Source organism: Heteronotia binoei, chromosome 6 (genome assembly GCF_032191835.1).
Source record: "Heteronotia binoei isolate CCM8104 ecotype False Entrance Well chromosome 6, APGP_CSIRO_Hbin_v1, whole genome shotgun sequence".
NCBI lineage: Eukaryota > Metazoa > Chordata > Lepidosauria > Squamata > Gekkonidae > Heteronotia > Heteronotia binoei.
Window position 1 is genome coordinate 59,722,100 of NC_083228.1, and position 27,526 is coordinate 59,749,625.

At 42.8% G+C, this 27,526-nt stretch overlaps 1 protein-coding gene across 1 annotated transcript in view; it reads left to right on the forward strand.

Annotated features, from left to right (window-relative positions):
- Window positions 1-776: 776 nt before the first annotated feature.
- PDZD8 (PDZ domain containing 8) overlaps window positions 777-27,526 on the forward strand; it is a 76,660-nt gene continuing 49,910 nt past the window's right edge. The window contains exon 1 of the mRNA XM_060241546.1: window positions 777-2,074. Within this exon, the coding sequence (XP_060097529.1) occupies window positions 1,194-2,074 (881 nt within the window). The 5' untranslated portion in view covers window positions 777-1,193. The remainder of the gene's footprint in view (window positions 2,075-27,526) is intronic.

Here is a 27,526-nt window from a genome sequence, read left to right on the forward strand (position 1 = left end):
GACTCCGGGTCAGCCAGCTGCATAATCAATGCTGTAGACTAGAGGAAATCTGACTGTTGGGGGAGGGGCAATTTCCAATGTGGTAAGAAAGCAAGCAGGTAGGAAAACTGGAGCACGCTGGCCAATGGTTCTTGCAATTAGAACGGTTTGCTATGGTGAATCTATGGCACAAGATAGATCCAGGTGGGTAGCCTGTTCGTCTTAGAACTCTATGGCACATAGAAACACGATGGTGCCGTTTTCAATGCATGCTGTTACTTCCATGAGCAGTCTTCTGCATTTCATGATGTTGAAGAAAAGTCTGTCCCGCTATTGAATGTGCGAGCACAACAGTGCAATCCTAAAAAATATTACACAATTTGTAGTTCCAAAGTCACTGGTCTTAGAAAGCTAACTGTTTAGGGCTGCAGTGTAGACTGCGTACTTTGGTGGTTTAAAGGGACTCCTCTTGTCCTTAACACAGAACGCAACAAAGTTAGCTTTACGAAGCACGCCGCTTTGGGGTATAAAAAAGTAAAGGTTGGGGTACCGTATAACACCCCTCTAATACTTGACACGTCGCCTAGAAAGCAGAATTTTCCTGAAACATTATTAGAATCAGTCACTACATTATAAACCCTGGCAAGCTTCTTCCTCCTATTTTAGCGCTATGATCACCATAATCCTCCCCACAGTTCACTAGTAGACACACAATATAAGGCAGGAAGAGACTACAGACTGAACACGCGGGATACGCACGCGCACATTTGCCTCTCCCCCCCCTCCTTCCCTCCGCAGTATTATGAGGTCAGCGCGCGGGAGGACGTGCTCTGTGACGTAACCCTCCGGACAGCTCCAGTTTCTTCCAATCTAGACATAAGGGGGGGGGGCAGGGGGAGCGGCCAGGGAGAGAGCTGGCAGTTGGTTTCTCCTGTCCGGGAGGAGGAGAAAAAGGAAGGAGAAAGGAGGAAAGACCCGGATGCCGCTGCTGTGTGAGGCGGAGCGGGCCAAAGAAGGAAGGAGTTGTTTCGCACGGCGGCAGCGGTTGATTGGGACGGCGGAGAAGGCGCCGGAGAGCTCCGGGTCCCCTCAGGTCGCCACCCACAAGATAAAGGTGGAGGGGCTGGCTGTGTCGCGGTCGAGTGCGGTGTGAGGCGGCGGCGGCGCCGTGTTTGTCTCAGGCAGCGAGAAGCACTGAGGCGAGGCGAGGGGCGATGCTATCGGTGTACGGGGTGCTGTTGTCGGCTCTGCTCGGCTCCTGCCTCACGCTGCTGCTCCAGCTCTTACTGCTCTATCGGAAGAAGCCCGAACCCTCCGAGGAGCCGTCCGAGCCGCCCAACTCCTCCACCAGCCCCTTCACCACCAGAGTGCTGCCCGACTACAGCCTCAGGGAGTATTTCGCCGGCTACGTCGGGCATGGGCACGAGGCCCCTTCGACGGGGAGCTCGACTCCCAACCAGTCCCCTTCGCGATCCGAGCAGGGCTCCAGACATCAGTTGCCCGTGCAGCCCCAGGAGCCCTTGGTGGAATCCACTGAGGAGACCCTCTATTGGCTCAATGCCATCTGCCTCTTTCTCTTTCGAGAGCTCAGGGACACTTCCCTGGTTAGGCACTGGGTCACCAGGAAGATCAAGGTAGAATTTGAAGAGCTGCTCCAGACAAAAATGACAGGCAAGGTGCTCGAAGGTCTCAGCCTGCGGGATGTCTGTCTGGGTGACGAGGTGCCCGTCCTCAAGAACATCAAGCTCCTGCGGCCGGTGGTCTGTAACGAGGAAAGCTGTCCCGAGGAGCTGGACTTTGAAGTCGATATCGAGTACAGCGGTGGCTTCCACTTGGCCATTGATGCCGACCTGGTCTTTGGCAAGTCAGCCTCTCTCTTTGTCAAGATCTCCAAAGTAGTGGGTCGGTTAAGACTGGTCTTTACCCGGTTGCCTTTCACTCACTGGTCCTTCAGCTTTGTGGATGAACCTGTCATCGGCTTTGATGTCAAGTCCCAATTTGAAGGACGGCCCCTGCCACAACTTACTTCCATCATTGTCAATCAGTTCAAGAAGGTTATTAGGCGCAAGCATACCTTGCCTCACTATAAAATCAGGTGAGGTGCTTGGGGCTTAAGCTGCAAAGGCACTTACTTAAGAAGTATAATAGGGACATCTGAAGTAGGCTCAAAAATGCCTCTGAAAAGTGATAAGGCAGGAAAGCCAACAGATTTTGGCTTGGCTGGTAATTTGGTTTTAATCACTACTGACTCTTCTCCCAAGTTCTGTAGCATTTGCAGAGGAGAGAGATCCACGGCCCTTATGGTGGGCTTTCAAAGAAAGTGGTAGCAGTACTATCCTGCTGTTTTCTTGTGAAGGCCATGTGAAAACCAAAAAAACCACTTCCCTTTTCTAACCCTAAGTCATCTGCAGAAAAAAGAAATGGTGTTTTCTTTGTACTTAGGTTTTGCAGGAGACACTAAGAGCACCTTGCTGCTTTTGCTGTCAGAAAAATCAGTGGGAAGAGAAGCTCTCCGTTATCTCAAGTTCTGTGTGAACTACAGGGGTGTGTATTTGTGTGCCCCCTCCACTGATATTGGTGGTGCAGCACTGTCTTTGCCTTTGTGCCTTCCCTGAGACCTCTTGTTTACGGAGAACTTTGAAAAAGATTGGATTATCTCTGTACTAGTGTGTGGGATAGGAGTGCTTGCTACAGGAATGCAAGCAAGTGGTCTTGTGAATCATTAGGTGCAAATTGTCAGGGCATAGTAGTATTTGTAAATCTATGAGCTAACTAGAATTTATAGCAGAAAGGGATATGATATTGCCTTTATACAGTGCTTATTGGTGTATTTGACAAGTTATGGGGGGGGTCAACCTTTTAGGACCGGAATGTAAAAAAATAATGAATGCTCATTTGTGAGGATGTTGCTGTGCAGGTGAAAAAAAGATAGGAGGGGACAATGAGGAGTGTACTTGGCTAGACACACTGTAATTACTGTATTTATCTGGAAGGGGAGGTATGGGAGTAAGGGACTAACATAAGACTGTTTTAGAAATGTCAGTGCATCCCAGTTTGAATATATTGCTGTGTTGGGGATGGAGTAAGGAAGTTTCTTTGGCAAAATTATCTGACATCCTGTTTTTGGCACACATGCTGGGGGTTGCCTACCTCTGCTTTATAGTAGCTTAAAAAACCACACATTCAAGGCCATTCAGTATCTAGATGTATTGGTGCCTTTTGATAGCATGATCTATTAAGCTGGAGGCAGACATTATTCTTCAGAGAGATGAAAACATTTTGAACAAGGTATTATTCCTTGTGGAGCATACACTAATCCCACTGTTGCCTCTGGTAAACAGGTGTTGCAGATCTTTATATTGTTTTTGTGCTGTGTTGACTTTATTGAGCAGATTCATTTATTTATGAAATTCAAAAGTATAACAAGTCTTAATTATTCAATCAAACAATGCAGTTCTATATGTTGTACATTATACATTTGTGTTCTTAATGTACATTTCACTTGTTTTCCTAAAATTTCTGTTTTGCCTCTTTTTTTCCCTGGAGGGAGAAACCTGTTCTACTCACAGAGGGGAAAAATTACTTTATCAGAATTTTCCAAAACCTCTAATTTTCTAATTGTAACCTAAACCATTTTTAAGGCACTTTTTTGTATTCTGCATTAGTATTCACTTTGGATCACCTGTCTTCCTCCTCTTTTGCATTCACAATTTCTAGCACAGGCTGGCATGCTATGTAATCTTGTGTTGGAAAGGCTTAATGTTTCTTTCAGCTCTGATCCCCAAGACATTGAGTAGTGTGAATCTTTTAGTATTAACTTGATCTGTTTGACTTTAAGTATGCACATATACGTTTGGCAAAAAATGAAATTTTGATGCCTCTATGTATGTATTAATGCAAGACAGAATGTATTGTTATTGGAGGTGATCTTCAGTAGTTGATTCGATTTTTGTATTTGATAATAGGTATTATACGGGGAGCTGCAAGGAGAAACTTTCTATCCTTCATAACTTTGTCTGGCCAGTTGCAACTGGCTTGAAGTGAAGAGTTGCTTGTCTTGTAGTATGTGGTTCTGAGCACCGAAAGATTTGACTTCCAGTTGCCTGAGTTTCTGAAGAGGAAACTAAGAATAGCAGACTCCTCAGGTTAACTAATATTTATATTCTGGCATCAAACTTTTGCACAGTGGTGAGAATGTCTTGTAATGTATAAGTAGGCATAGAAGAGATTGTGCTGTGCTTAATGTGTGCTTGCAATTGCATCTTGACTGTGTACTTAGTGATTGAATTTGTACATCTTTGGCACAAGCAATAACATCTCTAGAAGGTCCCTTGAAAATCTGGATATTCTCAAGAGGAGAGAATCAGAAAAGTAGTCTGTTTCCAAGCTTACAAGTGAACTAAGAAAGTTGAACTGCTGGGTCATATGAGTGGGAGAACTATACCCTTTCCTTTTGGTGGCTCTGGGTTTAGTATTTTCATCCCCTCCCAGCTTTCTTTGCTGGCTCAGGAAAGCTGAGGCTGGAAAGAGTGTGATTAGAGACCATGTGAAATGGTAATTTCTTTTTGTTCAAGTTGCTTTAATCCCAGCTGCAGACCTTTCCAGTTTCTTCTCTGCGGCCAGAATGAGTAGACATTATCCATTTCATTGATTATTACAGTTTCTATACTTTCTTTATTAAACATGTGGCAAAGCTGCAGTATCACAAGGAGTAGGGAGATGATTCCTTGATCCATTTGTGCCTGCAGTAAAGGAACAGCTGGTGGGGGAGGGGGGTAGCCTGAATTTTAAAAGTTAATGTCTTCAGGCAGTATGGGTGAAAATGAGGAAGTAAAAACCTTGAAGTTACAAAACTTTTACCGTACTAATGTCTCGTTAAAAAAAACCTTTGTCTGCAAGGCATGCCAGAGAATTATCATTGAAATCCCACTAAAATCATAACATGCTTATTTTTCTAGAAAACATTAGAATAAACATATTTTGACAAGCATCCACAGAGTGTATTCAGCTTTACTAGTTTGGTGAATCACATTCAGGTATCGTTTTTAGACTAATCAAATTAATAATAAAATGGGGATTATTTTACCCAGTGTAAACTCCTGTTGATATTGGCTAGGCATCCAAAATTTGTACTTCAGTTTTTCCTTCCCCGTGGCAGCTCCTTATTTTCCCTTTAAAAAGGGTTCCTGTAGGTTAGGAACCTTGTAGAAGAGAACCCTGTGGGGTTTGATAGACTTCTGCTAGAAGTAAAAAAAAAGTTTTTTCTCTGTTATTAGGGGCTTGCAAGTGTCTTTGATGTCTTGGGGAAATTTTTCCCAAGTGCTTGCAAATACAGTCGTTTTCTCTGTTGGATCCCATACAGGCTTGTGTTAGCAAACATCTGGGATGCAACAGATAAATTTCCCATGCTAGAGGCTCAGAGTACCACACTGAGAACACCTGAGATACATCTTTCTGACCCTCCCCCAACAACAATTACGTGAACCATAATGGAGTCAGGCACCATTACAGAATGGCCCACTTAACTCCACTAAAACTCCCTTATGGCCCACCTAACTGTTTGAGCTGTGTATCCTTCTTAACTACTAGTTGCTTTTCAGTGTACATTTGAAAGCTGTTTTTAAGTGGCTGCTGAGGACTAAATGGATTTATGCTTATTATTCTTGTTAATAGCAGTGTTTATGGCCCAGATCAGTCTGAGGACCGAGAAGTCAGTTGGTTTTATCTAGCAATCTTTGCTTTTTATATGGATTCTTCTGCTGTGTCGAAGACATCCTTCCAGATGCATTTTGGCATATTAATCCTTATTGGATTGGCTTTCTTCATTCCTTCTAAAGATTCAATTATCCAGAACTTGTTTAATGCTAAGTATAATCCCAAACTTTGGTGTTAAATTATATAAATTGTGAGGCTATGGTTGAAACCTGTTTTCATAAAGGGTTCTGTTTTGTATGCTGAAGTTAACTATGCACATAATTGTGTGTGTATTTGTAAATATATCCATTTCCCTCTCTGGAGGAAAAGCAGATATTTATTTATGCATTAGAATATTAACAGTTTCTTGTCCCTCCAAATATTTGTTTGAATTCAGCACTTTCTTCAACCAGAATATCATACATTGAAGCCCCAGTGCATTTTTGTGTTTGGTTTTATGCCTGAATTTGTTGTCCAACTTTCTTTTAAAAAAACTTTCAATTTTTCCTTCATTGATTCAAAAGCTGCCACATGACTTAAAATAATTAGTTAATTGTTTTAAATCTGAATTAATATGCATATGAGGAGAAGCAGTTTTTTTACACATCATACTGTCTGTTACTAAATGCACTGTATGGCAGCAAGCATCCTTTTAAAATAGGTACTCTTTCTCTTTTCTCTTATGCAGCAGGGAATGCCTGTTAAGATGCTTACTGTCGGTAGGGGTGTGTTTGGATGATTGCATTAACAACTTAAAATATTGACTTGTTAATTGGGGATACCTTTTTATTCAGTGTTATTGTATGAACAGTGTAGCTTTAATAATAATATCTGGTTGAGAAGGGCAGTAAGCAAGAAATGCATTAAAACCTCTGGTTGGGAAGGGCTATGCATGTAATGCATAAACATGTCATAGGCAACTGCTTCTCTACTTGTAGTTTCACCTGTCTAGTTATAAAAATGTTGCAGCAACTACCATGAATGAGAACTAATGAAGCAGCTCTTGTGTAGGTTCTGAAGGCTAGACTCAGAGTAGGGTCTGAAGTCTAATTTCACAAATTAAAACTGCATAGGATGGGGGCTTGCAAGATGGAACGCAGCCTCACTAACCTGGGTATCTTATTTTTCTGTGGGAAGCATTCAGACTTCAAAGTATCCATCTGTAGTCTGAAACAATATAGCACAAGCATGAGTTCACCAGAATGAGTAAGAACTAGATGTCAATGTGAAAAATTGTACTGATTCAGCTAGATCACTCCTCAAGTTTATGACAGTTGTTCACATCCTTCTTCCAAGACTTCATGCATAGTGCCCGCTCAGTGCTAAGTAATTTCCAAATATTTAAGAACACTATTTGATACAAATATGTCATCTAAAAACAGATGTTTACCTGTTTATGTCATTAAGACTGATGAGAAGCCATGTGACAGTGCTTTAAAAAGATACTTAATTTAAGACAGTGAAAGGAAACTGTAGAGAGGAGAGTAGTTAATAATCATTCGCAAAACAGCAATTAAATTCATGTTTGTTTGTTTTTAAGTGTCCAGACTTGGTGATCTGGAAAGGGGAGGGGGATGAATGTGAAACTAGCAGAAAGCTATTTGTACCTTTGCCTTTCCTGAAGAGGAAGAATGAGAGGGATTGAACAGATGTCAGAGGAGATAAGTAAAAGAAATTTGATTGTTAAAGGGTAAAAGTAACATAAAGATTGAGGAAAATGTTGCAGGCAAATAATTGTTTCCTCAAAAAGCAATAAAGATTCCAAGATAAAGGGGAGGGATGGTGGCTCAGTGGTAGAGCATCTGCTTGGTAAGCAGAAGGTCCCAGGTTCAATCCCCAGCATCTCCAAAAAAGGGTCCAGGCAAAATGGTGTGAAAAACCTCCGCTTGAGACCCTGGAGAGCCGCTGCCAGTCTGAGAAGACAATACTGACTTTGATGGACCAAGGGTCTGATTCAGTATAAGGCAGCTTCATATGTTCATATGTTAAAATCATATCTAGCGCAAGCTCTAAGGAAGTCAACTTTGATTTAACTGAAGTCAACAAGTTGCAAAATAGTGGATATAGAACTTTAGTTTTTTGATATGTTTTTTAATTTTGCATTTTGTTTTTTTAAACTGGTAAGTACATTTGTTTTCAGTACTGCTCTCTCATGTAACATACATAAAATATATCATTGGTAAGCCATTTTACTATGCCTGAAGCCTAAAGTTTGTACCATGCTGAAAGATGTTTTGCAAATAGATTACTGGATTAATATAATTGTACTAGCAATTGAAGGAAAAAGTCTTGTCATGCGAGAGTTGTCTTTTACATACAGACTTTTTTTTTTTAAAATGGGAATTTCTAGTAAGTAATCAATGTCTTAAGTGTTGTTTCTTCATGCAAAACATACCATTTTAACTGGACTTCTCAAAGTTAAAAAGTTTTTCTTTGTGCTGGCTTCTAACTATGCTAAGTGATAATACAGGTTATTATTTAAATGTGTGTTGAATAAATGTCTAATGCTCTATATATAAATTATTTAATTGAACGTTATAACTACTAATTGGGGTAGACAGAAGATTCCCATACTGCAAATGGGGAGGAGAGCTGACAATAAAATAAGTGGCTCACCTGTAGCCACAGTTTGGGCAAGATTTGAACCAGTGTCTTCCTAGTTAATTTTATTTTACAAAATTTATAACCTGCCTTTCTTTCTGCATAAGGGCCACCAAGTTGGTTAACAAGAATATAATAAAATCATCTATTTACTAATCAAACAAAACAACAAAAATACATTAAAACCAGAGCTAAAATAAACATATAAAAACAACAGTCAAGACATTGGACAGGAAGGAGAGATCGCTGAGAGAATGCCAAACGAAACAAAGAAGGCTGTACCTGTGGCAGAATATGTTCTCTCAGAGCTGTTCTCTTAAGAGCAGTTCTTGAAAGAGCTCTCTTTGACCCATCATGGTGTCTGTTGTGCAGAGGGGATGGGAAAGGAGATTGTAAACTGCTCTGAGACTCCGAGGGAAAGGTAGGGTATAAATTCAATCTCTTCCTTCTCCAAAGCAGGGCCTTGGTAGGTAACTGAAGTGATCGGGTAGTTCATAAGGGAGTAGGCAGTCCTTCATGTATGTTGGGCCCAAACTTAAGTGTCAATACCAGCACCTTGAATTGTACCAGGAAACAAATTGGGAGCTAATGTAGATGCGACAGGACTGGAGTGATATGTTCTCTACAACCCATTCATTCTGGTTGCAGCACACTGTACCAGAGAAGTTTCCAGATGCTTTTCAAGAGCAGGTCAGTGTACAGATCCATCTCTTTGTAGTCTCTGGTATACTAGTTCTGTTACTAAACTGCATTAAATGATTTTGATCATGCATTTTTGGTAATTTGTGATTACTTAGCATCAGAGGTGGAATTCTAGCTGGAGCTCCTCTGTATATTAGGCCACACCCCCTGGTGTAGCCAATCCTCCAAGAGCTTACAAAGCAAAGAAGCTCCTGCTAGAATTCCACCCCTGCTTAGCATAATGTGGGAGGCGCACATAGGCACTTCCCATTATGATAAGTGACAAGGTCAACTTGCAATTTCCTGTCTCTGTTCCTATGTCTCTGTTCCTATGAGCACCCTCCTTCTGTTTGTTTTCTGCCTCAGACAGGACAACAGGGATTTCATAGCACTCCATGCCAGTGCTGTCTGACTAGCCAGTTTGGTGTAGTGGTTAAGTACGTGGACTCTTATCTGGGAGAACCGGGTTTGATTCCCCACTCCTCCACCTGCACCTGCTGGAATGGCCTTGAGTTAGCCATAGCTCTGGCAGAGGTTGTCCTTGAAAGGGCAGCTGCTGTGAGAGCCCTCTTAGCTCCACCCACCTCACAGGGTGTCTGTTGTGGGGGGAGAGGATATAGGAGATTGTAAGCCGCTCTGAGTCTCTGATTCAGAGAGAAGGGCGGGGTATAAATCTGCAGTCTTCTTCTTCTTCTTCCATTCTCATTCAGTTTTGAATCCTATTTTTTCACCTTCTCAGTCTTTTTCCATCTTTCCACCCAATTGGGTGAAGGGAAAAGAGAGACTATCCTAAGAATATTATAACTAAATTGTCTCATTCCTTGGAGAAAGCAGCTTGTCAAATATGTAGGTGTCTGAACTCTCCAGTAGAATATAATAATTACAACTGTTATTTAAACTTGAAGAGGAATCAGTTCACTGGTATGTGTTGTCCCTCTCATAGATGGACAGATTTGCTAGTATTATGGTGAAAGCTTTGCCAACATTAAGTTTTTTAAAATTAATCAATATAGCAGTTCAAATAAATGTATGCATCCTTTCTGCTGGCAGGGGGCAGGAATGAATTTGTGATTGTATTTGGTCACATAAATTCTCCACAGTTCTTATGAGTATGCATAAAAACTCAATCACATTTCAGAGAGCTCTGAGAGAGAGCAGATAAGAAGTGCTATAAGGGTGAGGTTTGGCTTTCTAAACAGCTGGGCAAGTTGCTGAGAATTTCTGAGTTTGTGTGACTGTGTGATTGCTGAAAATTCTGAGTTTGTGGTTGCTGGGGAACTGCTGTTTGTTTGGTTTGAGTGGGCTGAAGGTGATTGTTGCTGATTGATTAGGAGTGGCTGTGTTCCTGGGGCAGACTGAGGCCCCACCCTCTTTGCATTATTAAGCTGCGCCTTGCGAGAGGCGCGAGCCGAAGGGCGAGAGCTAAAGGGCTCTTGGCCTGAGGGCTGTGTAAGGACCAGGAACCCAGATCCCTATTTTCCTTGTGTTCCCAATAAGGTAATTAGACATTCCAGAAGGAGAGCCACATAAACAAACAGGATTTAAAATGGGACTGTATATTTTAAAAAAGCTATCATGAAGGTACAATGCCAGCAGGGGGGTGGGGGCTTTCCAGTGTTTTGCACTGAGTGCGAAGGTAGTGGACATTATGTGTGTTGTAGATAGGCTGATAGACAGTGCTGGGGAGGAGCCAGTGGTCGTGATGCATGTTGGCACCAATGATGTGGGGAAATCCAGTCGTGAGGTTCTGGAGGAAAAATTTAGGCTGGTAGGCAGAAGACTTACAGCCAGGACCTCCAAGGTAGCCTTCTCAGAAGTGCTACCTGTTCCATGTGCAGGGCAGGAGAGACAGGCACAAATTAGAAGTCTTAATGTATGGATGAGATGATGGTGTAGGGAGGAAGGGTTTAAGTTTGTTAGGCATTGGGATGCTTTCTGGAACAAGCGGGAGCTGTACAAAAGAGACAGTCTCCACTTGTCCCCAGATGGAACCAAGCTGTTGGCGCTTAAAATCAGAAAGGTGGCAGAGCAGTTTTTAAACTAAATCTTGGGGGAAAGATGAAATGTCTCTTGTTCGGGAGGACTCATCTCAAAGAGATGAAGGGTTAGCTGTTACTTTACTACCAGGTAATGGATTAGAGTTGTCCACTGAGATGGTGACAAACAGTATGGACTGTCTGCCAAAGTCTTGAGGCGGAAGGAGGAAGGTTGTGAGCCTAACTTGCCTGGGAAATTATAGATGTTTGTATACAAATGCTAGAAGTGTTCAAAGTAAAATTGGTGAGTTGGAATCTTTAGTGTTGGGGGGAAACATAGACATTGTGGGAATTTCAGAAACTTGGTGGAATGAGGAGAATCAGTGGGACACAGTGATTCCTGGATATAAGTTATATAGGAAGGATAGGGAGGGAAGGGTTGGAGGTGGGGTGGCTCTGTATGTCAGAGAGGTTATACAGTCCAGTAAGACTGAGGTCAAAGAATTAGACTGCCTTCTAGAAATGCTTTGGGTCGAAATAGAGGACCCAAAAGGAAATTTAATTATGGGAGTTTGTTATCGCCCACCAAATCAAAAGATAGGATGATTATAATATGATGGAAGTATTAAAGATAGTGGCTAAACATAAAAACTGTGTCACAATAAGTGATTTTAACTACCCACAGATTAATTGGGTCAATATGTGTTCAGGTCGAGAGAAAGAGATTGAGTTTCTAGATGCTATGGAGCAGATGGTCACAGAACCTACCAGGGGTGGGGAGATCCTGGATTTGGTCCTAAGTAATGCCCAAGTCTTGGTGAGAGATGTAAAGTGATCGCACCGCTTGGGATCAGTGACAATAACGTTATTGATTTCACCATTTGTATAAATAGGGAGTGGCCCCAAAAGACCAGCACAACCACGTTTAACTTTAAAAGGGGTAAATTCTCTGAGATGAGGAGGCATGTGAAGAGGAAACTGAAAGGAAAGGTAAATACAGTCAAAACCCTTAAATAGCTTAGAAGCTATTTAAAACTACAATCCTAGAAGCTCAGATAAAATATATGCAAGTTAGGAAAGGCACAAATAGGTATAAGAAAAAGGCCTTCATGGTTAACAAACAAAGTAATGGAAGCTGTAAAAGGTAAGAAGGACTCCTTTAAGCGGTGGAAAGCTAGTCCAAGCGAGATTAATAAATGGGAACACAGGCTGTGGCAAATCAAATGCAAGACTGTGATCAGGCAGGCAAAAAGGAACTATGAGGAGCATATTGCAAAAACCATAAAGACCAACAATAAAAATTTCTTCAAATATATTAGAAGCAGGAAACTAGCCAGGGAGGCAGTGGGTCCCTTGGATGACCAAGGGGTAAAAGGATTACTGAAGGAGGATAGGGAAATGGCTGAGAAGCTGAATGCATATTTTGCCTCCGTCTTCACTGTGAAAGATGAGAAGTGTTTGCCCGCTCCAGAACCACTAATTTTGGAAGGGGTGTTGAAAAACCTGAGTCAAAATGAGGTGACAAGAGAGGAGGTCCTACAACTAATTGACGAATTAAAAACTAATAAGTCACCAGGTCCGGATGGCATACATCCAAGAGTTCTGAAAGAACTCAAAGTTGAATTTGTGGATCTCCTGACAAAAATCTGTAATCTTTCATTGAAATCTGCCTCCGTTCCTGAGGACCGGAAGGTAGCAAATGTCAGCCCCATCTTTAAAAAGGGTTCCAGAGGAGATCCGGGAAATTACAGGCCAGTCAGTCTGACTTCAATACCGGGAAAGTTGGTATCAAGGACAGAATGAGTTAGGCACATTGATGAACACAAGGTATTGAGGAATACTCAGCATGGGTTCTGTAAGGGAAGATCTTGCCTCACTAACCTGTTACAGTTTTTTGAGGGGGTGTTTACCTTGACTTCCAGAAAGCTTTTGATAAAGTTCCTCATCAAAGGCTCCTTAGTAAGCTCGAGAGTCATGGAGTAAAAGGACAGGTCCTCTTGTGGATCAAAAACTGGCTAATTAATAGGAAGCAGAGAGTGAGTATAAATGGGCAATCTTCACAGTGGGGGACGGTAAGTAGTGGGGTGCCGCAGGGCTCAGTACTGGGTCCCATGCTCTTTAACTTGTTCATTAATTATCTGGAGTTGGGAATAAGCAGTGAAGTGACCAAGTTTGCAGATGACACTAAATTGTTCAGGGTGGTGAGAACCAGAGAGGATTGTGAGGCACTCCAAAGGGATCTGTTGAGGCTGGGTGAGTGGGTATCAACGTGGCAGATGAGGTTCAATGTGCCCAAGTGCAAAGTAATGCACATTGGTGCCAAGAATCCCAGCTAGAAATACAAGTTGATGGGTTGTGAACTGACAGAGACTGACCAAAAGAGAGATCTTGGGGTCGTGGTAGATAACTCACTGAAAATGTCAAGACAGTGTGCGATTGCAATAAAAAAGGCCAACACCATGCTGGGAATTATTAGGAAGGAAATTGAGAACAAATCAGCCAGTATCATAACGCCCCTGTATAAATCGATGGTGCGGTCTCATTTGGAATACTGTGTACAATTCTGGTCACCGCACCTCAAAAAGGATATTATAGCATTGGAAAAAGTGCAGAAAAGAGCAACTAGAATGATTAAAGGTTTGGAACACTTTCCCTATGAAGAAAGGTTAAAAGCTTGGGGCTTTTTAGCTTGGAGAAACGTCGACTGTGGGGTGACATGATAGAGGTTTACAAGATTATGCATGGGATGGAGAAAGTAGAGAAAGAAGTACTTTTCTCCCTTTCTCACAGTACAAGAACTCGTGGGCATTCAATGAAATTGCTGAGCACACAGGTTAAAACGGATAAAAGGAAGTACTTCTTCGCCCAAAGGGTAATTAACATATGGAATTCACTGCCACAGGAGGTGGTGGCGGCTACAAGCATAGCCAGCTTTAAGAGGGGATTGGATAAAAATATGGAGCAGAGGTCCATCAGTGGCTATTAGCCACAGTGTGTGTGTGTATGTACCGTATTTTTCGCACCATAAGGCGCTTTGGAGGATAGGACGCACCTCCCTCCTGGGGGGCGATCCGCTGCCTCTTCCTCCGATCCGGCATTTCCCCTGCGCCTGCTTGCCTGGCTCCATCTTCTTCAGGCAAGCGCTGGAATCGCTCCACGTGGCCCCAGCGCTTCGCAAGCGCCGGCAGAGGAGGGGGCAGCGTGCTTCCTCCTTGCCTGTGTGCCTGGCTTCAGCTGTGATGTTTAAAGCAAGCGCTGGGATCGGAGGGGGGAGGGAGCGATCCCAGCGCTTGCTTTAAACATCACAGCTGAAGGCAGGCACACAGGCAAGTAGGACGCACGCTGCCCTCTCCACAGCCGGCGCTCGCAAAGCGCTGCGTTTGCGGAGGGGGTGGGTGCTTCCTACTTCCCTGTGTGCTTGCCTTCAGCTGTGATGTTTAAAGCAAGCGCTGGGATCGCTCCCTCCCCCCTCCGATCCTAGCACTTGCTTTAAACATCACAGCTGAAGGCAGGCACACGGGGAAGTAGGAAGCACGCTGCCCTCTCCACAGCCGGCGCTCGCAAAGCACTGCGTTTGCGGAGGGGGCGGGTGCTTCCTACTTGCCTGTGTTCCTGCCTTCAGCTGTGATGTTTAAAGCAAGCGCTGGGATCGGAGGGGGGAGAGAGCGATCCCAGCGCTTGCTTTAAACATCACAGCTGAAGGCAGGAACACAGGCAAGTAGGAAGCACCCGCCCCCTTCGCAAACGCAGCGCTTTGCGAGCGCCGGCTGTGGAGACGGCAGCGTGCTTTCTCCTTGCCTGTGTGCCTGCCTTCAGCTGTGATGTTTAAAGCAAGCGCTGGGATCGGAGGGGGGAGGGAGCGATCCCAGCGCTTGCTTTAAACATCACAGCTGAAGGCAGGCACACAGACAAGGAGAAAGCACGCTGCCCCCTCCGCAACTGGCGCTTGCGAAGCGCTGGGGCCACGTGGAGCGATCCCAGCGCTTGCCTGAAGAAGATGGAGCCAGGCAGGCAGGCGCGGGGGAAGCGCCGGATTCGAGAAAGAGGCAGCAGATCGCCCCCTCGCCCCACGAAGGTACGTACCTTCGGACCATAAGACGCACACACTTCACCCCCACTTTTTTTGGGGGGGAAAGTGCGTCTTATGGTCCGAAAAATACGGTATGTTTGTGTGTGTGTGTGTGTGTGTATAGATATATATGTACACACACACATATATTGGCCACTGTGTGACACAGAGTGTTGGACTGGATGGGCCATTGGCCTGATCCAACATGGCTTCTCTTATGTTCTTAATCAGTTAAGCAAACCTTGATGTTCCAAACATAAAACTACATTAATGAGCTACTGCACTGCCAGATATGAAAGAATGGTATTTTCCTAATAAAGGCATTTTATTTTGGAATTTTTTGTACCAATTTTTTAAATTAAAAGATCTAGTCTGTTTCCACTAAAGGAGATTAGAGTTGAATAATCTAGTTTTAATAGAAATATTGTTAGAATAGTCCAGGGTCGAAGCCTCCTTAACTCCTGGTACTTCTCCATTAACCTTTGGTTGCTGTTGGAGACCAGCTGTCATCAGAATGGGATCTCTCTTTCAGTATTCCTCAGGGTCAGTCTTACCCCCTCCCCTGCATGATAGTCAGTCTCTGTGTAAAGCCCTTATGGAGAAATTGATTGTGGTTTTTAAGTAGGTTGTCATCAATATACTGGTGACACCCAGGTCTGTGTTTCTTTCAATCACATCTCCTGGTGATGGTATAAAGGTCCTGAACCTGCTGGATTTAAATGGCTAAGGACTAAGAAGTCAAAATTGAATCCCTTACAAGGTGGAGAGGAAGGCCAAGGTCTTAAAGAACGCTCTGCTTCCCTCATTGTTGGGGTCCAGCTGATGCTCACAGACTCAGTCTAAGGGTTAAACTGGATTCTGCATGATTACTGGAGAAGCAGGTTAGTCCAGTCACACAAAATGCATTCTTCCAGCTTCATTTAACCCAGAAGATGTCCCCTACATTGACTTGGCTGATCTGACCACCTGGATCTTGTAGGTGGGTTACTGTCAGCTAATTATAAATATTGCAAAATGGATTATAATTATAAATTATAATTATGAAGATTCCATTGCAAAAATTTGTTATTGTTATAGTTATTGCGGTGTCTTTCAGCTGTATTAGAAAATGGGATAACTCATATCATTCATGGCTGTTTGCCTTTTTTTTGTCTTTGTTATAACTACAGACAATACATGATCAAGTTTATAGATGAAATGTTAGGTGGCAACATACTTTTTTGATTTGAAAATCATTGTGCTAGGCTGTTCAAAGGAACATGTTGCTCCCTTGGATGTGGAGTTGTTTCTGAGCTTAGTTACAGCTTCTTCTAAGTTGGAAATAGACACCAGTTGAAAAAGGTAAAATCTAATTTTAAGAGTGGTTGTTTAATATGTGTTTTGCATTGTTAACAAAGTAAACATTATCAAAGAACTATTGGAAAGCATTGGAATGGTGCAGTGGTTACAATATCAGATTGTACCATAATGCAGAGGGTTTGCAAAGTCCCAGAGGATGTGGCAGCTTCTGATCGGAGGCCAATGAGAGGCGTGATACTGCCCATATCTTCTTTGAGAGCCCTAGTTTTTAAGAAGCAGCAAAGGAACATGAGCAGGGATGTGCAGCCTGATCAAGGTAGGAAAAATGAGGGCAGAATGGAACCTTCATAGGTTAGAGTCAGGAATCCATGAAAAGTTGGCTTATAGCATGGCAGGGGTGGCCAACGGTAGCTCTCCAGATGTCTTTTGCCTACAACTCTCATCAGCCTTAGGCATTGGCCATGCTGACTGGGGCTGATGGGAATTGTAGGCAAAAAACATCTGGAGAGCTACCGTTGGCCACCCCTGGCATAAGAATATCTCGTTCATCAGGTCTTGGTGCCAGACTAAGTTTTCAGCATTCAGAGTTCTGTGTTTTAGTGACCATACTTTCTAGTTATTGCTGCTATAAAACCTAATCCTAGCATCCTCAGTTTCCTGTAACTTAATTAAAGCTATAATGACAAAAGTGTTGAAGTATATAAACAAATGAAGGAAGTCTCACGGGGAAGATCTCATGTTTAGGGGAGGGACGGTGGCTCAGTGGTAGAGCATCTGCTTGGGAAGCAGAAGGTCCCAGGTTCAATCCCTGGCATCTCCAGAAAAGGTTCCAGGCAAATAGGTGTGAAAAACCTCAGCTTGAGACTCTGGAGAGCCACTGCCAGTCTGAGAAGACAATACTGACTTTGATGGACCAAGGGTCTGATTCAGTATAAGGCAACTTAGGATGTTCGGATGTCCCCATGCCCTCTTATTTTTCCTCTTTGGCTCCCTAGCAGTTCTTGTAGCCTCTGTCCCCACTCACTGATAGCTAGTAGGCCAGCCTCTCTTCCGCTTCCTCCTGCCCCAGGACTCTGAAATGGCTTGCAGATACCTGGATAAAATAATTCAGCTCTATTTCAAACTGGTGTTCCTCGAAACAGCAGAGAAGTCACATGGCATTCCTAGCTGAGAGTAACCCACCTACAAGAATACTCTATGGAGTTATCAGTCATGACCCTATTCATGCTCCGGACCTGCTCCTCAATCCCTTTTGGCCATGATTAACAACCCAGAGTGTGGAACAATAGGCAACTTGAACCTCCCCACTACCCACATAAATCAATTTTATGACCTGCCTAGTCCTACCCAAGTAACCAGACCCTTCTTGGATAACAAATTTAAGGCTATACAATCATCCTCCAGGCCACCTACTTTTGTTTGGATCCAAGCCTGCTTCTCCACCTTCACTGCTGGGTTCTCCCCCACCCATTTTTTTCTTTGGAATATGGAGCTTACAGACTGGACTGTCCCCCATTTTTATCCCTTTAGAATCAGGATAGTATGTTCTCCCCCTTTTGTTTTTCATAGTACCCTTGGCTAGTCTTACTGCTAGCCAATCCCCTCTTCCCCAGTATACAATAACTGATAGGCAGATAGGCTTATTCAAAGGTTTGGTGTTTTTATTGAATGCAGGGCTTTTTTTGTAGCAGGTACTCCTTTGCATATTAGGCCAAACCCCCTGATGTAGCCAATCCTCCAAGACCTTACAGTAGGCCTTATACTAAGAGCCCTGTAAGCTTCAAGAGGATTGGCTACATCAGGGGACCTAATATGCAAAGGAGTTCCTGCTACAAAAAAAGCCCTGATTGAATGTAGCTGCTTGTTTGGTGCAGTGGTTAAGAGTGGTGGACTCTAATTTGGAGAACTGGGTTCAATTCCCCACTCCTCAACTTATTTATATTTATTTGATTTATATCCCGCCCTCCCCGCCAAAGCAGGCTCAGTAGCTGTTCTCCCAAGAGCAGCTTTCTTAGCCCCACCTACCTCACAGGGTATCTGTTGTGGGGAAAGGAGACTGTAAGCTGCCCCGAGACTCCCAAGTGAAGGATGAGGTATAAATCCAATCTCTTCTTGCCCCTTTTTTGCTTCTTGCCACTACATTTTCTATTCTATACCATGTTAAGGGAATAAAGATTTTTCTCATTTAAGAGCGATTTCCTCCCTCATTCTTTTGAAGTGCTGCCCCAATTTGGGAGCCTGGTGTACACAGGCAGAAGAGCCCAAAGTGTATTGGCCAGGTAATACATGTTGGGTTTTTACATTTGTAAAGGACACTTTGCATGTTTTAACACCTAAGGAAATACCTATTTAGGGACACTCACCCAGCAATGTTCCCTCTAAGCTGCAGAGTCTTGTGAGCAAAAATTCTACTTTGTGGGCTACTGGTATTAAAATTGTGAGCTACTGGCATTAAAGTTGTGAGCTGCCACATAACTTATTGTGCTCAAGGGCCATTTTTCCTGAGCTAAGACAAAAATGTGTGAGCTAGTTCACACTAACTCATCTTAGAGGGAACACTGTCACCCAGCCTTTTCTGCTATACACCCCATCAATAGTTTTCCCTTTTCTGCTCTTTACTCTCAATCTTTTCATTTTGTTCTTTTTTTACCTTGGTCTTTGTCTCCTCTGTCTCCAATGCTGAGACTTTGAATCCTCAGCAATGTTGGTTGTGAGTTATCTAGCAATGTCATCTACCTGTGTTGGTTGTGAGTTATCTTTCTCTAAATGGCTACTGAAATCTTACAGTGTACTTTCATTAGATGTCAGTGTAACACTTTTCTTAAAGAAGCAGACATTGCCTCTATGATGTTGGGGTTAATCCAGCTCCCCCTTTTTTGTTTTACATTTCATATTTTCCTGTAAACTTGCAGCTTTTCACTGGCTTGAAGAACAAATCTGTCTCTTACACATTGTGTGGATTTTTTGATCCGTACTCTGTAGCCCAATTCAAAATTAGATATGATAATAAAGGGGAGAGAGGTATGGAGAAGAAGCTTGGGGAAGAGTGCCACTCAAAAGGCCTCTCACAAGAATTTTTCCATGCTTCTAAGAGTATCACTAATAAAGCTATGAAAGTTTTCCCCAGGTGTAGAAGATGTTTCCTCCTCCAATTGTCTTTGTAGAGCAAATAAAAGAGCAAATAAAAATAAAAGAGACATCTCTTTGTGCCAGTCTACCATAGATTTCTTTGGTAGATACTCTTGTTGCCGTCTTGATGTTTGGTGCAGTAATGTCAAAGTATGGTGATAGCTTTCTGAGGATTCCAACTGATAAGAAGGGTAATACTGCTTTAAGACACTAATGATGCCTTGGCCATCAAAGCCTTCATGGCTAAGTCATTGCTTGTGATGTGTTACAGATATGCAAGATCATTCAGAGGGCAGAGATGCCAGTTTACATTCTTAATAATTTACCATACTGGCCATGTGGGGCATATACCCATGCCACAGCCACTTGTAAGCCAAAATGCCCTCAAAGCGAGGTTGGGGAATTGTCATGTTGGCACCTGGCTTAATCAGGATCTTTTACCTGTGTATACAGGATTCCACGTCCAGAAATTAATGCTTAAAAATATTAGGGACTCTAATTAAGTAAAACAATTAAAATTTATTCCAGAAAATATAGGCTTACATACAAGATAAAATACTCATAAAATCATTCATACAGTCCTAAGAAAAATAGAGAGAGAGAGAGAAACACATGGGTAGATGAACAGGGTGATATTTACCTATTGTAGTCTTCAAGAAGGCTCCAATGGCGATGATAGAGGACGGGGGAAATGGGACCCTCAACTGGCCAAGAAATGGGGATGGATCTAAACAGCGGAACTGGGGTACTGCTAGATGCACACCTGAGTGGAGTTGGGTCAGAGGTTAAATAGGCTACCTTTGACCCTCAGGGGCTGGGAGGTATGAGGGAGGAGAAAGGGGAGGCTCTGCAGTGACCATAAGGGCTGGACTTCTGCAGTAGCCAATAGCAAGTTAATTGGTGGTCTCTAATTGGGTGTCCATGGCTGACCAATGAACAAGCTTGGTCCAGGGATATCTGGTTGAACTTTCAGGTTGCAATGAACCAGGGTGAGGCTCCAAAATGACAGTTGGGGAGAAGAATGGGAGAGATTACTGGGTGGGGAGATGCTTACGACTATTAAACTTACCTAAAAGGGTGACAATAGAAAGCCAAATCTTTGCCTAGGTAACACCCGGTTTACACAAAGGAACTTGGCTCTGGCAGAAGATGGTCTTCCTCTTCTTTAGTCTTCTTCTTGGCACCAATCTTTGTCTTGGGTTTCATTGGACAAAGGCTTGAGTGGTCTGGCAGGATCCATGCCTGGATAAGCTTGATGGTTACGTGGGTGGCTCACATCTGTTGCGTACGTGTGCCTCCCACTGTCCTGAAATGGAGTCTTGGTACTGCTGGAAAATAGCTGGTGTTAGCCTCCCAAAGTGGATTCTATGGTCAAGGCTGAAAACCGCTTGGTCCTAATGGCATTTTTCTTCCGCTCCAAGATAGAGATGGCGTTGCTGGTGCTCTTCCCGGAACACGGAGCGCTGCTGTAGCAGTGTGGCTGTTAGTAGTCACAAGTCCTTTCCGTTCTGGTATGCAAACCTACGTCCTTCTGTCAGATGTGTGAGAGCTCTGTCTCCAGGCACTCTGGCACCGAGACGGGTGACTACAATGTTCTGGAAATTAGGGGCATTTCCTTACACACTGTTTTCAGGAAATGAGTCCGAAGTGTTGACAGAGTAATTAACACAACTTTGGTGCACAACCTGATAAAAAAGTAGAGAAAGGTTTATTTAGGAACTAACATATCTGATAGGAAAGAGGAAAGAGAGATAAGTTCCTAACTACATCTCTAGCTGAGAGAGAGAAAGACTGAGTGTGGCACTTCTGAGTAGAAGGAGGAAACTGTCCTAAGAGAAGCAATCTGGAGACAAAGAATGACATTTAACAGGAGAGAGAAGGTGCTGTTCTCCCTATCCTATCTATTGTCTTCTTGCTGCCCCCTTTAGGGTCATCTTCTCTTCTTTGTAAACCAGACATTGAGTTTTCCAACATGAAGAACTGAGATTATATGAGATGAAGTTCCAGATCTGTTGGGGAAATTAAAACCAATAAGTCTCTGGGACCTGTTGGCATACATCCAAGAGTTCTTAAGGAAATCAAATGTGAGATAGTTGATTTACTAACCCATCTCTGTAACCTATAACTAAATTTAGCACTATGCCAAAAGAATGGAAAGTAGCAAACGCTTTTTAAAAAAATTAAAAGGGATCCAGAGGTGAACCAGGAAATTACAGGCCAGTCAGCCTAATGTCTGTCCCAGGCAAATTACTAGAAACTGTAATCAAAAATAGTATTATTAAGCATATAGAAAAACAAAGCCTGCTGAGGGAAAATCAGCATGGCTGCTGCAAAGAGAAATTACTAACTTCTAATCCAGCTGTCATTCCTCTTGGAGAGAGACTCTTGTGGCCATATAGATGGGGAGGGAGTTGCCCTTCATTCAAGTAAGGATGTAATTTAATGTATCTTTGAACAATTCAATTCCCAAGGTAGTGCATTTTTCTTATAAAAAGAGTTCCCAGGCTAATTTTTAAGCACATAGAGAAGTGCACATGTTTATTCCTTGCATAGTAGTCCATCTAGGCCAGCATCCTGTCTCACACAGGGGCCAGTCAGTTACTCTGGAGGGCCAAGAACAGGACATAGAGGCCGAGATATGACTCTGATGTTGCCTCCTGGCTCTGGGATTCAGAGGTTTAGTGCCTCTGAACATTGACATTTCCTTCAGTCACCATATCTAGTAGCCACTGATAGACCTATTCTCCATTAATCTATCTAATCCCTCTTTAAAGCTGTTTATTCATGTGGCCACCACTTCACCCTCTGGTAGTGAATTCCACATTTGATTCATTCTCTATATAAAGAAGCATTTTTTGTCCATCCTGAATTTACACCCCATCAGCTTCATTTGATGCTGTCGAGTTTAGTATTTTGGGAGAAGGAGAAAAAATTATTTGACAACCCCATCCCATACATAAGTTTATAAATCTCTATCACGCCCTCCGCCAGTCATCTCTTTTCTAAACTTAAAAGTTCCAGTCTTCAGCCTTTCCTCATCAGAAAGGTACTCCACACCCTTATGATCTTGGTTGCTCTCCTCAGTACTTTTTCCTGCTCTGTAAAGTCTTTTTTGAGATATGATGACCAGAACAGTACACAGTATTTCAGAATGAGGCTGCACCATAGATCTATTCAGGAGTATTATAATATTGGGCTCTTTCCTAATAATTCCTAACATAGACTGATTGCTCATTAGCGGTTGCTCCGCCCCACCAGTGACTGTGCAGGTGCATTTTGATCTGCAGCTCCCTCCAATTTCCCTTGCAGCTTCCCGATCTCTACAAAATAAGAACAGGAAGCCATGAGGGAAATTGGAGGAAGACATGGATCAAAACGCACCCCCACAGCAACTGTTGGAGAATTGATCACTTGAGCCAGGGAGAGCAGAAGTCCAGAGGTGGAGCAGCTACTAGTGAGGAATCATAGAGTTTGCCTTTTTTCACTGCTGCAGCACACTGAGTTCATTGAGCTATCCAGTGTGACCCCTAATCTTTTCCCCTTCAATCTCAGCAAGATGAGAACCAGCCAGTTTATTCTTGAAGTTTTTTATTGACCCAGCATGCCATCCCCTTCACCAACACTGAACTTCATTTGCCACATTGTTGCCCACTCAGTTTGTGGAGATCTCGAAACTTTTCATAGTCACTCTTGGCTTTTATCATCCTGAATAATTTTGTGTGATCTATAAACTTGCCCACTGGACTAGATACTCCTAGTTCCAAATCACTGATGGATAAATTAAATTGTATCAGTCTCAATACCGATCCTTGTGGAACTCCACTGCTTACTTCCCTCCATTGTAAAGACTGTCAGTTTATTCTTACTCTTTGCTTCCTGCCATTCAACCAATTTTTAATCCACAAGAGAAGTCATCCTCTTGTCTGCTAAATTTACTGCTAAGTTTACTCAAGAGTCTTTGGTGAGGTGCCTTGTCAAAAGGCTTTTGAAAGTCCTAGTATATAATGTCTACAGGATCAGTGTTGTCTACATCCTTGTTCACTTCCTCAAAGAACTCCAAAATGTTGGTGAGGCAGTGCAGAAGCCATGCTGATTTTCCCTCAGCAGTGCAGAAGCCATAAAAGACAATGCAAGGAATACACATGTGCACTTCTTTGTGCTTAAAAATTGTCCTGGGGATTCCTTATAAGAAAAACATGCTATCTTGGGAATTGAATTGTTCAAGATTACATTAAATTATATCCTTACTTGAATGAAAGGCAACTCCCTCCCCCCAGTACATGGTACAGTCTCCCTCCAAAAGGGATGACAGCTGGACTAGAAGTTAGTAATTTCCCTTTGTAGAAGCCATGCTGATTTTCCCTCAGCAGGCTTTGTTTTTCTATATGCTTAATAATACTATCTTTGATTACAGTTTCTAGTAATTTGCCTGGGACAGACATTAGGCTGACTGGCCTGTAATTTTCTGCTTCCACTCTGGATCTCAAGCATCCTCTAGGCATTTGATTCTCTTGTTTTTCCCTTTCTATTTCCTTTTAACTATTCCCCTCATTTTTGTAAAGTTCCCTCTTTTGAAATCAAATGTTACAGTTTTGGACTTTAGGTATATCTTTCTGTTGATGCAGAACTTGATAGCATTGTGGTTACTGTTCCCCATTAGTGCAACAGCCTCTACATCTCTGACCAGGTCCCAAGAACAAAGTCCAAAATCATTGCCCCTTTGGGGTTCGCCCTGTGACCAACTGTTCCCATGCACAGGCATATATGATATCTGGGAATCTCATTTCTATAGCATGACTCAAGGACATATTTACCCAGTCAATGTGAGGGTAATTCAAGTTTCCCAGTATAACAATATTACCTGCTTTAGTCATCTCCCTTATTTCCTTCTCCATCTCATGGTCAGTCTCCCGGACTTGATCAGGTGGATGATAGTATACCCCCATTTCTAAGTAACCCTTAGGGCGCAATATTTCCATTCATATTTCTTCTGTTTGGAAGTTAATTCTTTTGATTTTTCTAATATATTGAATTCTGTGACCTTTTTCATGTACAATGCAACACTTCCCCCAACCCATCCCTCCTTGCTGCCTATATATCTTATATGCAGGAATGTCTTTATCCCATAGATTTCCCCCATTCCACCATGTTTCTGAGATACCTACTATATCAGTAGCCATCCTACCCTCTTTACCAAGTGCTATTACACTCCTGTCTATACTATCTTGAATGTTTATGCAATCATCCCTTTGGATTGACTTGTCCCAAACCAGAGGGTCTTCAGCTCCTGTCGGCTCCCCCACCCCCCCAGGTTAGTTTAAAAGCTGCTACCATCTTTTTGATATTAATTGCCAGGAACCTGGTTCCCTTTTAGTTCAAGTGAAGCCTGTCTCTATTGTACAGGTCCAGCTTGTCCTAGAAAGTTCTCCAGTGCCTAACAAATCTAAACCCTTCCTCACAGCACCAATTTATCATCCATGCATTGAGACCCCTAATCTGTGCCTGTCTAGGTAGTCCAGAGCATTGAACTGGCAGCACTTCTGAGAATGCTACCTTTGAGGTCCTGACCTTTAACCTTACTGCCTAGTAATCTAAATCTTTCCCCCCAAGACCACACAGCTACATTTTCCCAGTGCCACTTTCCCATGGTGTCAATGTGTACCATGATGACTGTTGACATCTTCCTAGCACTATTTAGTAATCTATCTAGACATGCATGATGTTTGCAACCTTCTCACCAGGCAGGCAAGTGAGTAAGCAGTCAAAATGCCTGTCACAGACCCTGCTCTCTGTATTCCTAATGAACAAATTGCTCACTACCAAAATCCCACCTCTCCACAACACCAGAAAGGTATCCTTGGTATAATATTGGTCCACTGCCCAAGGAGGGGTCCCTTCAAAGGATCACATCCCTTCTCCTCAGAGAGACAACCTCTGATCTTGAGATTCTTCCTCTCCACAACAGAACTGCCAACACAGAAGTGGGATGGTTCTGGTAAGTCTCTGAGGTTCTTTTCTCTAAACCTCTTCTGCCTCAGCTTCTTCAGGATGGCCTCTCACTAGCCTCAAGGGAATGAACCTGCTGCCTGAGAGCCATGAGCTCCATGCAGCGAGCACACATATCTACACAGTGGATAATCATACATGTGGCACTCTCTGCAAAACAGTGGAGAGCCTCCATTCTCCTTGCTTTCTATCTTCATAATTAGTTAGTCATGTAAAGATATCTTAAGAATGACATAGGGCGCTTTCCTGATCTAGTACATAGTTCCATAGTAGGAAGGATATAGCAGCACACCACCCCCTTTGCTGATGTGGAGCTTGTATGTCCCTTCTCAGAAAATTCAGAGTAGAGGGGTTCTCTCCTACTCCCCCTTGACCTCCTGTACTGAACTTCCAAGTACAACTCCCCAGTTTGAAGCACCAAGAGGAAGTCTCAGGACCAAGCCCCAGAGGGATCCTGTGTGCCCTTTACCCCTCTAATAAGTTGTGCTTTACGGCTGAGAGCTGTGGCTCCACCTGCAGGACAGACAATAATAGCAGGCAACTGATTCACCTCACTCAAGCAGAAACTGCTCCCAGCAGATCATGTGCTAACTAATGTAAAACTTATTAGCTTCTTGCAGGGTCTCCAGGCTAAGAGCTACAGGCACATGCCTTTGATGAAACTTAGAGCTCTTTGGCCTGCAGCCCCCACCTCTCAGCAGCAGCAGCAAAGTGTGAGGCCAGCAATCAGCTCCAGTCAAACAGACCTTTCTCGGTCAACAACAAACCAGACAACAGGCCCAAACAAAACACAACTCTCCAACAAGCTACAAGCACCCACTCACCCTCTAATGCTGCTCTCTCACAAAACAACCTGTTAATGATCCCCAGGAGTTTAGCAAAAGGGGGGAGGGAATCACCTTCCCATCAGCTCTCTCCTGTGCTGCTTCTCCCAGACCAGCTGACTCAGTTCTACCTCTGATGAGGAGGATCCTTAGAGTAAAGATAAATGAGTATAAAAATATATAAATATTCACTTACGTGGTGTAGAAAAATAAGCTTCAAAAAAGTTTCTGCTCCACCTCACTGACCATGCATATAAAACTTACTATGACTAACTAACACATTTACTGTTTTCTCCATATAGTAATTGAAGAAACATTATTCTTGGTGACTGGAGAAAGTACTGTAAGTGTATTCTGCCTTGAAGGTTTGTCATGCAATCCTGTCACTTAATATACCAATTGACATGGAAGTCAGTGAAAGTGCATGTATCATATGATAATTTGATAGATATGATGCTGGACTATTCAGATTAGAAAATAATAGGCGGGATTTCATTGGGGAAAGTATAGCTTTTTGTGCTTTTACTGTTGAAAATTGTTCAATAGTTATTCCAGTGCTACTTTTTGATTAAAATAATGGATAAATGTACTGTCATTTGGAAATATATTTGTATCTATGAAATGTACATAGAATGCTTGCTAATGCAACCAGATTACTGGCAGCTCACCACTGCAGTCAAGCACAAAGGGATAGAAATAATGACATAAACTGCATATTGGTGGTGCTTTTTCTTCTGCAAATCTTCACAGATGTTGCTTTTTTCTGATGTTCTGGTCCAGGGAGGGGGACAGCCACCTCAGACTCTTAAAAGTAAATGTCTCATGTTTTGCTAATCTTTAACCTTAACAAAGAAACAGATTTCAGATACCGAACTTTGCTTTCAAGGGACTTGATTTTCTTAGTAATTGATCTTCTTAGTAATATCACGCTTTTACATAAATAGAACAAGTTTATTTTTCTCCCCTAGTTGTAGATCATCTGCTCATCCTGCTGTAGTGTCCCTGGAAGGGCTGTATCCTATTTTAAGTGAAATGATTAGGAAACAAATCAAGCCATTAACCTAATTATTTGTGTCAGAATCCAGCTAGATACACAGCTGTAGCTACAATGTTTTTCATTGCTTTTGGACTCCACTGTTAACAGCTACCCCAAGAACACATGTGCTATAGAGAAAGAAACTGGTTTAACAATCTACACAGACGGGATTGATAATTACGATAATAATGAAATGAGTTTTGGTTTGCCATATGCAATGTATCAGCAAAAT